We start from the raw sequence: 15967 nt of genomic DNA on the forward strand, positions 1-15967 counted from the left end.
CTGTTGAAGGGTTTTTCTTTTTTGTGGGAGATTTTCCTGTGCCGATGTGAGGCTTTCAGGACACAGGATGTTGCATGCAATCATTATAATCAAATATTTTAGGTCTATTGTTGAATGTATATGTTTAATCTGGATGCATTCGCATGCTAAATGCAGTATGTAAGGAATCCCCATAACATTAACATCTAAATTCATCTAAAGTCATCTCAAATTCAAAGTCATTTAAGTAAGTCTATGAAAATCTCCTCTGCAGCAGCAAATTTACGGCTTTTTACGGCTGCTTTTTTTTCTTTTAAATTAAGAATTAAAGCAAATGTGTTGTTCATGTGTGTGTGCGTGCTCCTGTCTAGGCATTTGCACTTGAGCGAGCATCAGTCACGTGCCTCCACGCCCACCAATGGTATTACGGCTGTGTAACTTCTGTGATAAAGCAGGCGCAGTAAAGAGCGAGTGGACTGAAGGAGTTTTCAACCTGAGACCTTCGATGGTCATCATCACTCTCGCACTACCGGTGCTACTGGCTCTTAAAGCAGCTGCGTTGCATGCACCGAGCATCCGGATATCTGCTGCTCCTTTTTCACCGCTTCTTCTCAGCAGCCCATTCACGGCTGCAGCAACACCTCCATCCAGGTCCCAACCATCGCACAATCCGCGCTGACTGGCTGCTGCCAGTGGTTTAAATGTTGGGAGACAAGGCTCACGGTAAGTGATGTTCCTCGTGCTCTGTGTTCTGCATCCGAGACTTTTTGTCCGAGTCAAGAAACCATTTTAATGCGTGTGAATTCCGGTGGGCCTACACGAGGAAATGCACTCTCAATAGCCTGCCACTGCGCCACTAGATCCGCTGGAACCCTTTCATTCTTTATTGAGATGAATAATAGTGCTCGTTTGTTATATTCCAGCATGGAGCACAAAATGACTCACACGGTGGCTACTCATTTAGAACAAAAATGCACTTTATAAAGCAGATGAAAACGAATGTTTTTAAATGTACTCGATCAGTTGTGAAATGCAACTGATACGAACTCAAATTCAAATTCATTCAAAATGAAATATAAACACAGTATAAAAGTATATCATGATTGTCTGGCTAATGACTAAAGATAATATCTCGTTATGATGTAGCGATGAGTCAATTGTTCAATCGTTTCAGAATGTGAAAACGCGTATTATTATTATAATACTCATGATAATGATAATATTACAAATAATATGAAAAGTTCTTCTACTATAGTCATACTAGTTATGTGAATAAAATAAAATAATAAAATGACATGAGATAATGTCATATATACTAATCATATAAATATTACTATACTACCTGTACTATTATAAGTTAATAAATATAATAATCATAATACTACTCATAATAGTAAAAATACTACCAGTTTTATACAAATATATTTGTAATACTATAAAGAGTGGTTAAAATCGAATTAGTAGTATTAATAATGAAAACAATAATAATTGAGATTAGGTTTGTTTTGTGATGGCCGTGCATGGTGCAGGAGACAGATCCATCGAGCAACGAGATATTTATACTAATAATATTAGAATACTATTACTAATACTAAATACTAATAATATTATTTATAATATATTAATACTATTTCCCTACGGTTTAGTGAGAGTGAAGAGTTCCGCTACAAATATGATGAGGCTCGTTTTATCTTATTTATTTATTTGACTTTGGAAAATAGTTTAATTGCGGAATATTCCGTTTTTATCGGAAACATGCAGCGGGTTCAAACCGACAGAAACGAATGGTCACAAAGTTAAAAGCTTGTAGCTATCAGCCCAATGCTGGTTTTATTATTTTTCTAAAAAATGACATGTCATGTTTTAATTGTTATGCGGGCCCATAAATACGTGTATTTGTTTGTGGGCTATGATGACAAATTGGATATGGCTTTATTAACATTTATTAACACACTTTTATATCATTATAATTTATATTAAAATAGTTACACTTTTAGATGATTTATGATATAACGTGGGGGAACGAATGTGAGGCCTTATTTTCCAAAACATTTTTCTTTGTGAAATTGAAATGTATATATTTTGGATTATGTATCAGCATTGTTAACTTATGTGATGTATTGAATAATGATTATGAATCCATCAAATAAAAATACGAAATACATTAATTTTTTCATGATAGGAATTTGAAAGAGAAAGTGAAAGTTATGTTAACGAAACTAATGTTCTCATTTCATTCATTTGCGTCCGATTAATTGCATTAAGTGTGAAAAACAGCAACTCCAAATCACTGAAAATCACGTTTTCAACTGCATTAAAATGAAGCGACATAACTGAAAAATGTAATTTAAATTTAAAGAGCAAGAAACAAAGGACGGAAATGATTGTTATGTCATTTTATCACAGAAGTACATCGTGTCAAGCATTCAAATGTCCACTACATTCTCAATAAATCCCCTGAAAAATATCCTGCATTTATGCCCCGTGTGTTTGTCTTATAGTGTGCCGCGTTGCTTTTTGGCTGATGTACGCGCGCTCGCGTGTGTGTTTGTGTCTGCGTCTGCGTGGGTGTGTGTACCAGGTGTGACTTTGAAAGTTATGGAGTACACATATGACGAAGACCTGGAAGAGCTGTGTCCTGTGTGCGGGGACAAAGTGTCCGGATACCACTACGGTCTGCTCACCTGCGAGAGCTGCAAGGTAACACGTGCATGAAGGAGCACACGCACCCAACCTGTGTTTAAAGCGTGTCATAAATCATCCAATAACCTCCCGATCGTTTATTTCAATGTTTCACGGTCATTCAAATATTATTTACAACTACCCACTTCATGTAATACCCTTGGTTCTTTACGTGTCATTTTTCTCTGCAGCTATTGGAACAAGCGGTTTCCCTGAATCAATTTATCTTTAGGGAGCAAGATGCATCCTAAAATGTTGAATCCATCCGTCATCCTGCTTATACAACGTGTCTCTGTCCTGCAGGGCTTCTTCAAAAGGACAGTGCAGAACAATAAGAGGTACACGTGTGCAGAGAACCAGGAGTGTAAAATAGACAAAACCCAGAGGAAGAGATGTCCCTTCTGTCGCTTCCAGAAGTGCCTCAATGTGGGGATGCGGCTAGAAGGTACAGTTCACTTGATTCAATGACACAACAACAACAATAAAGATCATGAGAATGATAATAATAACAAACAATAATGATCACTCTATTTATTTGGGAGAAAACATTGGATTTGAGAGATATTTTATATTTTCACCATTGTCACACGTTTCCTATGTCTATTTTAATGCTAACTATAAGAACAATGAGGGGTTTGCTCTCATGTTTCCTATACACATGCAATGGGATTCATTCTGAGACAGCAATGCAGGAAAGCACCTGCTTCCGTAGCAGAAAAAAGGACACATTCTTGACTTACTGATAAAACCCCAGAGACTCCCCTGTTTCAAATCAAAAGCTCTATTTAGACTATACGAGAAGGAGGCTCTGGAGATTCTTCTCAGCCCTAAAAAGGGAAGTATAAATTACTAACATGTCTGTTACTGGCCGTGCAGGAATAGTTGGGGATGCTGGTAGAACACAAGTTAGGGCTTCGCTCTGTCCTTTGCAGCGCAGGGAATCCACCAATCGGTGTTTCATCTGTAAATCTGTTTTTCACCTCTTGTCTCTTGTGTGACAGCGGTGCGCGCAGACCGCATGCGTGGGGGAAGGAATAAATTTGGCCCCATGTACAAGAGAGACAGGGCCTTGAAGCAGCAGAAGAAGGCTTTGATACGATCCAACGGGTTCAAGCTGGAGAGCGCTGCTCCTCAACCGGCCTCTCCTCTTCACACTGACTACGGATTCAGCCTGCCCACCATCTCCAAAAGTCTGCTTCCCTCCACCCCGAGCTCCGTCACCCCTACAGATTACGAGGCCAACCTCTACGGAAGCCCATCCCTGGGCATGGTCATGCAGTCCCACGTGCCCCTCTCCTCTCAGTACCAGTACACATCCTTCCCCGGCAGGGCGATAAAAGCCGAATGTCCCGACTACACCAGCTCCCCTGAGTCCCTGAGCGGATACCCCTACCCAGACATGTACCCCTCGGCCTCGCCACAGCCGCCCAGCCTGCCGCCGCTGGTGGTAGAGCTGTTGCGGTGCGATCCGGATGAGCTAGTGGTGCAGAATAAGATCGTGGCTCATCTGCAGCAGGAGCAGAGCGCCAGGGGCCGGCTGGACAAGCCCAGCACCTTCAGCCTCATGTGTCGCATGGCAGACCAGACTCTATTCTCCATAGTGGAGTGGGCTCGGAGCTGCATCTTCTTCAAGGAGCTCAGGGTGAGTCCCCAGTCATGTTTCATACCCTCATGCTCACAAAAGCACGGATTGCCTCTTTTTTTTAAACTCCCTTTTTAGAAGGATCTACGCACATCCCAAACTAGAGCACATCTTAAATATTTAAACGTTCAAAAAACATTTTTGTGTGATTCAAAAGTTTGAATTTGAAGGCTTGTGTGACAAAAGAGAGTTAGAGCTGCTCTATGATACTGATCCTTTAATGAGAAGATCGAGGGTAACAAGTTGGCTTTGTTTTCTTTTACTTTATTTCCTCTCACTTTTTCCCTCAACTATCAAAAATTTAATTAAACAAATTTTTTTTTTTGTGTGGCCCCACTTCTGAAATGGCCTTACAACCTGAAAGTAAGAAAGGGGGGATAAAAAGGAAGAAAAGTTAGCGTTAGCTACAGAGGAGGGCTGGTTGTCCAAGATGGACAGAGGTGCTGTAGTTGTCAACAACATAATAAAATGAAAACATAAGCTAATAATAATAATACGCCTTTGAATAACATCTCATATGAAACATGTAGAGAACACAAACATTCAAGTCAGCCTTTATTGTAGAAATTCCTACAATCACGTGATACCTCAAATTATCTTACCATAATTAATTTGGATAATTCCCCAAACATTACCAACGTGAGCCAGGATAGCTAAATAAACTAACAAACATATACATATCATCGCGAGTCATTCCACATGTCAGAAAATAGAGCCAACAGACATGCAATGCTGCATAAAAAGTAATGAATGATAAAATAACTGAGAGTTTAAATACAAGAATTAAAGGTCATTCCTGTTTGCAGACACAGGGTTCTGTATCACACCAGCCCGTACAGTTACATGAATGCAAGTATTCACCAAGGTTGTTTAGTTGGTCAGACAAGAGCAAACAATGTGGTGATCAGTCAGGTTGGATGTTTGGCAAAACCATAGACACAGTAGAACAAAATGACCAGAAAAGGGCAGAACTAAGACATTTAAAGGCAAATGATAGGGTTAAAGTTGCAAAATGAATACACAGACCACTCCCAGAGCCGTGGATTTGACCTGTGAATCACTGTTTGTTCCGCCCTAAAGCATCCCCTTCTTTAAGCTCTGTATTATGAACACTTGAAACTAGCATTCACCATGAGATCATTATACACAATTTAACCATTTTTAAAAATGTATTATTCTGCATAATATAAAACAAAGAAAATGCTGTATGAATAATAATGGACACATAAAATTGAAATGAATGTACAAAAAAGATATGTGTTTTTCTTCCCTTAGATCTATTCATGGCAACTAATACAAATACCACTAATCGATGATCTTGAATGAGTAGTGAGTATTAGATGATTTAGACGGTTCAATGCTGAACGGTAAGGCTGAAAATGCCTTTTGCTCGGAGAATAAGGGATTCCGACCAATCAGAGCAGTCGTCCCGTAGTGTGCTGACACAGAAACTAAATGATCAAGCAGTTTACATAGCAACAACTCGCTGAGATGCAACCTGTGTTTAGTTACTCAAGTACAGTCAGATCTGCTTCTCTCCAGCTTCAAAACCATGTGACCAATAAGTGGTCTTCTACCAAGTGATAGATGCGTTTACAACCACATTTGTACGCCTTGCTCCTCCATGTAGCTGGACTCCATAACGACCAGAGCTGGATCCACAGAGGTGCACACATCAGTCGGCAATGTTTCCAATTCCTGCAGCATGCAAGCGTTTGGTCTGTTTGGTCTGTTTGGTCTGTCCGCTCGCCGTGGAACCGGTCCGTGTGAAACCCAAGTCTCCTCCGCTCACATGGAGCGACAGTCCCTTCCTAAACCCAACCACGGCAGGCCTCTATTGTCTGTCACACCAGTCTTTAATGCTCATTCACACAACTCATCATGGCCTTTTGGTTCCCTGTGGTAATCATCTGCTGAATGAAACAGATTTTGCAACATTTCCAAACAAGTATGGTGTGGTGATAGAATTCTTAGTTTCTGCCTGTGTCGTTGTTACTGTTCCTTGTCTCATAAACAAAAGAGCCCTTTGTGATGCTTAGAAGATGTGATGTATCTTCTTAAACTAACAACAACAAGGTATCTTTCTACTGATGCAGACGCACGCATGGGGCTAATCTATTATTATCATTCAAAAGTTACATCAACATTCATTTTAATATTGCATTTCTTTGAATTCTCAACAAAATATCTAGATTCTTTAAGTCCAATTTGCTAGATGACACTGGTTCCCATTTGCCTTTAAATTCTCTTTCAAAAGAACCTTACTTGTTTTCACTTGAGATACCCTCCAATGTGAAAAAAATACATAGTTATTTTATACAGCTCTGCCTGACTCAAAATTATGCTCACTACTGAGTTGCGGCAAGCACGTGTTGCATTGCAAAAATGGATGTTGTGTAATGGTAATTATGTTCAGTCAGAATGTGCATTTAAAAGCTTCATCATGCTGTCCATAATCTATTATAAACATGCTACTCATGTATTTTAATCTGCTTATAATAACTGAATAATGATTCATAAATACTCATAAGGATTCATAGCAAAATCATAACACAAAGCACTTTAACAATTGCTTGTCACAGTTATTCCTTTGCATACTATGAATCGTATAATCTTTTTTTTAAACTAATATATTATAATTACTATTAAAAGGCATTACATACACAACATTTACATTTTACAAATTTAAATACGGGGTTAGTCAATTATAATGTCATGCAACATGTTTCATCACGTCATGAAAGATAATTCATATTAAGTCTTATAACTGTGATTTTAACACGCTAAATGAGTTGATTACTATGTGCAAAAAAAATGAGCATAAATGTGTTCCATTTCTAGTGAGAGCTGGTTAGGAACAAAACATAATCTGTCAAATTGTTCAGCGAGCCAACAAAATAACTGTTCCATGTATGATTTCACAGGAATTGTTCCAAATGGCTTAAGCAAAACCATCAAGTGGTGTTTTTGTTTTGGAAAAGCATCATTCTCAGATGCCAGAAAATATAAAACAACTTTTAAACGAAGTAACAAAAGTCAAGGTCTATCTCTTTTATTTCAAATGAAGTGATCTTTACATGTATAAAAGTAATTCACATAAGTAACAAAAATCCCTAATATCAAATCACAAGAAGAATATATTGCTGAATATGCACATTTGCTTTTTGTAATTTGACGGTTCTTGTTCCCACAACAATGTGCGACTTCTTTCTGTTCCCCGGAGCCTCGTGGTGACAGTTCTTAGGTACGCACACAGTGAGAACAAAGCTGTGCATATTTGGCCGAGAAAGCCTCGCGCAGAAAGAGCTGGGCAGGATAATTACATTCCACACAGCCGATAACGGGGAAATGTGCGCTCTTCAGTGCTCTCCTCTCGTCTACATTGTTGCTAAGTTGGGAGCAGAAGGGAGGCGACTGATTCCTGCAGTCCCCCGTGTCTTTGTCGAGTCTTTGATTTGACCTTGCACTCACCTGTTGAACACAGAAGATGTTATTGAGGAAGTCCACACAATGAACATCCCACGTGTTCAACTTCTGAAGGCACTATGCACGACACATTGAATGCAATATGGAATGTCTTCATTTGTTTGGTTACATAAAACCTGTCGCTGAGTCAGTTTTACACATTGACATATGAATATGAAGTACGTAGTCAAGTTAAACCGTGGATTGGCTGAAGGCTGTTTTATGGATTCAGTACCTTTCAGCTATATCTGATGCCACTGGTTGGCTGAGGCCGAGCACTGACCACACCTCTGCAAACCACACGGATAACCCCGGAAGATGACAATAGTTGATATTGACCACGCTGATTCCAAGGATTCCAAGGACTCCTCTGAAGCTGGCTTCTTTCCTACATCCAGCTCTACATCTACTTTTGTCCTGGCCTTTTCACAGACAGGGTTCTAACATTATATATATATATATATATATATATATATATATATATATATATATCGTAACATAACATATCTGTATGCCAGATATTGTATTCATCAAAAGCCTTCAACAACATCTGCCTGCGTAACTCAAAATGGCGACTGTGAGCCATCTGTGGAAGCTAGTGGACTGAAACTGTCAGTAAGAGGAGCAACATGTCATAGGAGTAACAGGCTTAAACCTCAACTGGGTTTCCCAAAAATCCTAAATGAGGCTATTGTTAAGATACAAAGTTGCACAAAATACTGCTAGTTCATTGGTCAGTATAAAGATTTAAATGACAAAAGAAGGATGGTGGAACAGTGTTCAGGAGTTTACTCTGCTTTAATCACACGTTCCCCTCGTCGCTCCTCCTTAACCAAGTCAGCAGAAAAACGGTTCCATGCTTCATCCATGCAGGCAGCAGATAAGTTCAATGTTTCTGAAACCCAAAATAGGTTTTATAAACTCTTATTCTAGAAAATCACATTGCCACATGCAATGTTGTGAAATTATTGAGGATACATTTTACGGAAACAAATTTGGGTTTTGGTTAGAAATAAAGACAATTTGTTTTAAAAAAAGAACATTATTACTGTAAGTAAACCACAATTACCCTTTGCAGACTTTATTACGCAAACAAATGTAAAGTTGCCCAACAGACATTGACTTACACTCATTATTTCTCAGGGGACACAAACTGTGGTATCATGTGTGAAAGTCCACAGTAGATTGGACCTGTCCAGCATCACTCCCACCTGCCCTTAGTGCTTGGTATGCTCATCAAACTGTGTAACGTATTCCTTCATTAAATCATTGCTCCATTTCCTTTTCAGTTGCTTTGCACTAAATTACATCAAATATATAAAACTGAGTGAAGGAATCCGAGGTTTGTAGAACGTGGTTTTCCTGGTCCATGGTCACTGACCTGTTGAGTCCCAAGTCTTGACACAAATATGATGGACACTTTATTTACAGTCACAAGATTTTGACTTCCTGGCTACAAGTTCGAAAATGGTTCAAACTGGCATAATGTGACACTTGACATGAAAATAAGATGAAACATTAATCCAACCCAGTTCTACAATTTAACATGGGCAGTTTTTCCAGAGATTTTTTGGGCAGCAGCAGAATGTCCGACTGCTCTTGAAGAGGAAGCACAGGAGGTCACAGAGACCTTTTGCTTCCTTAACCCCTTCCTATCACTGTACACCCAGACCCCCCTAGCCTCTTGATCCAGCCCAGATGTGGTCAACCAGATTGGACCCAACCCTGAGCAACTGATATATAGTTTAATTCATCAGGACAGTAATTCTGTCATCTTGGTGTCAGACAAATGTGCGTCTGGGCTATTAGCAGCTGTGGCTGCAAAATTGCTGACTGCCGTGTCCTTCAGTTTGCAGACAATATCGCAGCGAGGTGGGGCTCAATCTAAAAACACGCCCATCCCCCAGAGCATAGCAGATGTGCCGGGGGGGGTGCAGTGTTGGGTGGCCAGGATTGGGTGAGCAGGTTGACGAGGTCTCACCGATGCTCTTCAACATGAGGCTCAGCAATAACACAAACTCCCAACACACCTTTTTATGGGCTCCCCATTTTTCACTTGATCGGTTTTTGTCACATATTTTGTTGACATTTTCGCTCCGTTTTAATAGCATGCCAGTAGAATTGATTGCATTGTTGAATTCAATTAAAATCAGAATCAATTTTTATTGACGAGTGAGTTTTCACTTAACAGGAATTCATGCGCGATTTTTTTCTCTGATCCATAACAATACAAAATGATAGAAAATACAATTGAAAAATACTTTGAAAAGAGGACATTTATTTTCATTCCTATACAACATGCACACAGATGCTGTGGGAGACAGTTATTTCAGTTTAAAATTGATATTGATCAGGATGTTTGTTTGGTAAATAAAAGAAGTAAAATAGCTTCAGAATACACATGTAGGAACCGAGCGAGCGGGCCTCTGACTTGCTTTATGTCTTTTTCATCTCTCTCTGTGTGTCTGCTTCCTGAAGGTGGGAGATCAAATGAAGCTGCTCCATAACTGCTGGTCTGAACTTCTGGTCCTGGATCACATCTTCAGACAAGTGCAGCATGGACAGGAAGACAGTTTCCTGCTGGTGACCGGCCAGGAGGTAACAACTCCCTCACACAACTTCCCACAATCGGCTTCATTCATTTGCACACACTTCAATCAGAATGCGCTCAACGCTTCATTGGTGAGACGCTGATATTAAACATATTCGTGAAAGCAACCCATTCATCGTATCCCATGGTTTTCAAACACATACAGTGCCAACCTTTCTTTCTGATCAACCTCAAGTTGTAACCTGTTGTCCTAAATAGGTTCATTAGGTCATTAGCAAAATGTAATCAAACATTACAACTCATTGAATAATTGTCTCATTGTAACCATTTCACATGATTTTTGATTTTGGGCTACATACATTACATTGAGTTTGTCTGAAAATACAGAAAATAAGTGAGTGTGTGTTTTCAGGTGGAGCTCTCGTTCATCCTGTCCCAAGCTGAGGCGACTCTGTCCAGCCTGGTCCAGAGGGGGCAGGAGCTGGCGGCGAGGCTGCGGGCGCTGCAGTTGGATCGCAGAGAGATCGCTTGTCTAAAATTCCTCCTCCTGTTCAATCCCAGTGAGTCAGCTTCATATTTGTGTCCATCGCTGTGATGCATGTGATGATGGTGTTCCTGGACAAGGGGAGTTTGATTAAGTAAGCAATACCAAATTATAGTCAGTGACTGTCATTTGTATTTTGAGAAGAGATAGTGTCTTCAGCTAATATCAGGTTTGTCAGAACGTATTTCTGTTCACATCCACAATTTGTTATTGTTTGTTGGTTGATTTATGGGTTGCATTGATCATTTATTTACTTTTGCTCTCATCTTACAGAAAAATATGAGTAGTCAAGAGAACTCTTAACGATAAACAAAATAGAAAATGAAAAGTACAACAATTCAATTCATTTTATTTTGTATAGCCCAAAATCGCAAATTACAAATTTGCCTCAGAGGGCTTTACAGTCTGTACACATGCAACATCCTCTGTCCCGAAACCCTCAAAAAAAGAAAAACTCCCCAAAATATGAGGAAAAAAAGGGAAGAAACCTTAGGGAGAAGGTCAGAGGAGGATCCCTCTCCCGGGATGGACAGACTGCAATGGATGTCATGTGTACAGAATCAACAATGTAAAAGATGTACAATACATTCAATTCCTCTAACAGAAATGATACAAGTAATTGCAAGTAGCAGAACAGGTGTACGGCAGGACCACTGCAGGGACACAAGGTCTGACAACACAAGGAGGAAAAAAAACCTTAACGTGACATAATACAATTGAGATTGTTATTCATTAGAGAGTTATTGTAATAATTCCATTTTAAGTAAATTTAACAGCACTTCAGTGCACATGCTGTTGAAACTCTTCGTACAGCATGTGTTTATGTCACATCTTTCATCTTGTGATGTGCCAGAGTATTTGCATTTAGTCCAACACCGCCTGTATATAGTGTTCTGGGGGTGTACGTGCTATAAGCTAATAAAGACGAAAAGGGAATCTATCTGGTCAAATCTGATTTGGGTTGATAAGAACATGCATTTGGAAAGACTTTTCTCTCAGCAGAACATTACAGCAAAAAAACGGATTTTGAGAGAATGTTGATTCATGAGGCCCAAAAGGTTTTCTCGGGGTAAAAGAGCTCCAACAGGAAAGCACAGCCTTAGCATCTAGCTCCAAACATTAGCATTAGTAAAAGTAATTGATATTTTATTGACCTATCTAAAAATGAATGTGTTCATTAGTGTAGACCAGAGTGTGTAGCTTGTAGATTGTGTGTTTTCAGAAGAATGGTGGCGTTTGATGATGAAAACGCTTGCTTGGGCTCCGGGGTCATGCAGATTCTGTACTTTGGCGGAATCTGAATAGCAACACTGACATTCGAATGAAAAAAAATGTCACAATCACAGATTATCTGCAATACCTATTTATCTGTAAGGTTACAAGTATTTTCCAAAGGGGCCTGTTCCCCTCCAATAAATTGATTTAATTAAATTTCTAGGGTTGACAAAAGCCAACATTGACAAAGACGTCCTCCTCAAATTGTCCACTAATGGCATTCAAAAGAGGCGTAATGGATGGTCCATCATTGGATGGTAGGACCGACATTCAGGTAGTGACTTGTGCAGATGGTGAGAGCATAGATGTGGCTTGCCCAGATTCTCACAAGTGTTTGCTGCTTAGCGCTGGCAGGCGGGGAACAAAGAGCTTTTGTATGAGGAGAGCACTTGTCATAGACGGAGAACATTTGCTGTCTTTGCCTGCGGCTTCTTTGCTCTCACTCCCCCTCATCTTCAGAGTCAGGTTTGTCGGGGGTAATTTAATTGCCCTTAAGCCGTTTGAAAAGATGATTCAGAACATTGAATCAAAACATTTAATTACTGTGTGTATAGATTCTTCAAGATGGGCTCAGCTGATACTGAATGGAGGGCATTGCTATTGTCCCACACAAACACACGCATACACACAGCCACCCACGCTCAGCCATAAACTTGCCTTATCTCATTCATAACGTATAGATGCACCATAAAGAAGCTAGCATAAATGACTGGTTCATATGAACTATTAGAACTGTTTTAACTCTACTGTCTTATATCACAAATACTGCAAATATGTGACATGTAAAAGGCATATTCTCAAAAGCAACATTCTGAGTGAATCTTTAAGCCTAAAAACCTGTGTGTTACCCTGTTAAATGGAAGTGTATAGCTGGCTAACTTTCAGATGTTACCTTTGCGGCAAAGGGAGGAGCAACAGGGAGGGGCAAACCCAGTGTGATGAAGCCATGGGCGTAAAGGAAGAGGTCTTTTGTGGATAGATCACCTGCTTGTTTTTAAACTAAACCACACTCTTTTCCAACCAAGCACTTTTGGTTGGTCGAAACAAAGAACTACACTACAAAACCTTTTACACAACGGCTATGACATGTCTAAATCTGACAGGTGCGTAAATCGTCCTATCTCCAAGCCTTGGGCAACTGAAGCGCCAGTATTTAACGTCTTGGGGGTGAGAATGTGTTGGACCAAATATCAGCAGATGCAGATAACCCTCAGTGAGTAATGGCCATGTGTGTGTGTGTGTGTGTGTGTGTGTGTGTGTGTGTGTGTGTGTGTGTGTGTGTGTGTGTGTGTGTGTGTGTGTGTGTGCAGATGTAAAGCTGCTCGAGGACCAGGCATTTGTGGAGGGCGTCCAGGAGCAGGTGAACGGGGCTCTGCTGGAGTACACTCTGTCCACCTACCCTCAGTTCCAGGAGAAGTTCAGCCAGCTGGTTGTGCGGCTGCCGGAGCTTCGCTCGCTCAGCACGCAGGCAGAGGACTACCTGTGCTACATGCATCTGAGCGGAGAGGTGCCCTGCAACAACCTGCTCATTGAGATGCTGCACGCCAAGCGAGCTTGCGTGTGAGGGATACACACAGGTGGCACCCCGTCATGTGTTGTTTCTCATGGTGAAACTGGGTGTGGGACGATAGAAATGTTCAAATTAGAAGAGGAGAAAATGTTTTTTAGAGTTTGGAATTATAAATCTCCATCTGTACTCAAGGTAGTTACATTTTGAATGTTAATGCTTTCCTATCCTGCAGGGCTACATTAATGTGACCTTTATAAACTGGATTTTGTACCTTGTTTTCATAAATCTAAAATTGGATCTGACTGTAGAGTCACCTTATGTCCTCTTTGAATCCAACATCACAAAATATTTTCTACGTCCCACAGCGCTGCCAAGCAATCATTTAGAATCAGAGGACGAAGTCACAAAAATACTGTTGAGGTATCTTGTCCATAGCTGCAATCTGATCCTTACTGAACCATCCACCCATGAACTGTAAAACTGCTTCAAACACCACTTTAGAAGTCATTTGTACATCTAGTGCTGGGTTTGCTCATGTCACATTTTCACACAAAACAGGACTATTTGTGTGCACACATCTGTATATGTGATACTCGCTAGTTTAACCAACACTGTTCATAGATTATCATTGTTTTTTTAGATGAAGATGGCCCAACACAACACAATGTGTTCTCGTTGGAGTAGACCAGCACTGCTCCTAATTCCAAACCATATGAAAGGGTTGAATATATTTTAATTTTAATCTATTTAGATTTGTTAATATATTGATATATAGAAGCCAGACATATTAAGAAAATCACCTTGTTTAGTTGCTCATCGTGCCAAGAAAGAGAAACAAAAGAGAGAAAAGGTGAGATTTGAAAGATGGAAACAAACAATGAAAAGTGTAAAATGGAATGAAAAAATGAAAAAAAAAGGTAGCCAGCGGAGGGGGGGGGGGGGGGGGGTGCATCAAGCAACCTTTGGTTCAAAAATGTATTTGTAAAATTTGATTTGTTTAAGGGTTGATGCCTCAAAAAAAGGAAAGGTCTTTAGTGTCACCTTTCAACCCACTGTACAGTAGGATCTCAGTGTGTGCTGAGATGAATGTTTCCGACTGAAGCTGCTTTAGGGATTGGTTTTAGTAGGCTACCCATAATGAAGATGACTTTCCAAACTTATGCATTCTGTAAATAATGTCAATGCTTTTTTTGTTCTTATGTCATCAAAACCACGACAAGACCAAAACCATCAACGTGCCATTACTTCATGACTTTCCAGCCCTACCTGTGCCACCGTCTCAGAACCCATTGAAAAAACTTAGTCAATGACATTTGGTGCAGAATAGTTGTATATGAAAATGTAATTTTGTCACTCTCCACTGATGGGAATTTCTGACATATTCCTGTATATTTTATATATTTTTAAGAAGATAAGTGAATCACACATTGGGCCAATCGGCCACAAACGGTGTTATAAACCTCTGTACTGTGTTTGTAGCAGTCAGTGATTCATCTCTGGCCCTTACTATGTTGAACAGTTGAACTCCCAGATGCTTGTAAAGTGACACATCCTATGTTAAAGCACATGACTCTCAGCAATGTTAGAACAGAGCATCCAATTGAAAAACTAAAACACGGTCAAAGCAGTGTGTGTAATGTTGTGCAGCTCAACTTTCTCACTGTGGCAATTTAAAATCATTCCTGGTTCATCCTTTTCAAGGTATTGTAGACAATCACTCCGTCTGCCTTAACTGTCTGCACACACACACCTTGGGTTTCCAGTTGAGATAGCTGTGTGTGTTCACTGTACAGTATATTTATGTTGTGAAGTGACTATCTCATGCAAGATGAAGATATATTTCAACGCAAAAAGTTCTTCGCTTTATGTCAAGGTCAAATTGCTACTGTTGTGGAACTGATTCACTTGATATTGCCTTTGTTTTTGCTATTTGTTAACTTTTTAGTTTCCTGTGAGTTGACAGTCTCGTCTTAAACTGAAGTTTTTCTCTCTTAAAAGAGAAAGTGACCAACACTTTTTTTCTTTCAATATATTTTATTGTAATAGCATCAAACCAATAAATTTCAGTGAAGTAAAGCTCCACTTGTGTGTCTGCTAATATTTCACAACATGAATCAGTGCACATATGAGACCACGATCATCAGGTTTCATCACCTCAGTCATAGTGTGGCTGTTGTTAGCCTTGTTGGACTTATTACACGTACACAAACAACATCAGTTACATTCTAAAACATTAAATTCAGTTTTTAACAAAAATACTCTAAAGTAATCTTCATTTAATGTTTTGTGAGAGGGACAGTAGATACGCGTGAGACTGAC

General features: G+C 39.8%; 1 protein-coding gene across 3 annotated transcripts; it reads left to right on the top strand.

The window, feature by feature from the left end:
• Positions 1-460: 460 nt before the first annotated feature.
• On the top strand, positions 461-15831 carry LOC119224798 (nuclear receptor subfamily 5 group A member 2). Of its 3 annotated transcripts, XM_037482159.2 has the most exons (8): positions 461-702; positions 2561-2679; positions 2965-3106; positions 3663-4303; positions 10247-10366; positions 10732-10879; positions 13449-13715; positions 14869-15831. In XM_037482159.2, the coding sequence occupies exons 1-7, from the start codon at positions 681-683 to the stop codon at positions 13700-13702; spliced, it is 1446 nt and encodes a 481-aa protein (XP_037338056.1). In that variant the 5' UTR covers positions 461-680; the 3' UTR covers positions 13703-13715; positions 14869-15831. The 3 variants fall into 3 exon arrangements, with proteins under 3 accessions (XP_037338056.1, XP_062418296.1, XP_037338057.1); XM_062562312.1 differs by lacking the exon at positions 14869-15831 and having other exon boundaries at positions 13449-14588; XM_037482160.2 differs by lacking the exon at positions 14869-15831 and having other exon boundaries at positions 3675-4303; positions 13449-14588.
• Positions 15832-15967: the final 136 nt, after the last annotated feature.

The sequence above is a fragment of the Pungitius pungitius genome, chromosome 5 (assembly GCF_949316345.1).
Source record: "Pungitius pungitius chromosome 5, fPunPun2.1, whole genome shotgun sequence".
Classification (NCBI taxonomy): domain Eukaryota; kingdom Metazoa; phylum Chordata; class Actinopteri; order Perciformes; family Gasterosteidae; genus Pungitius; species Pungitius pungitius.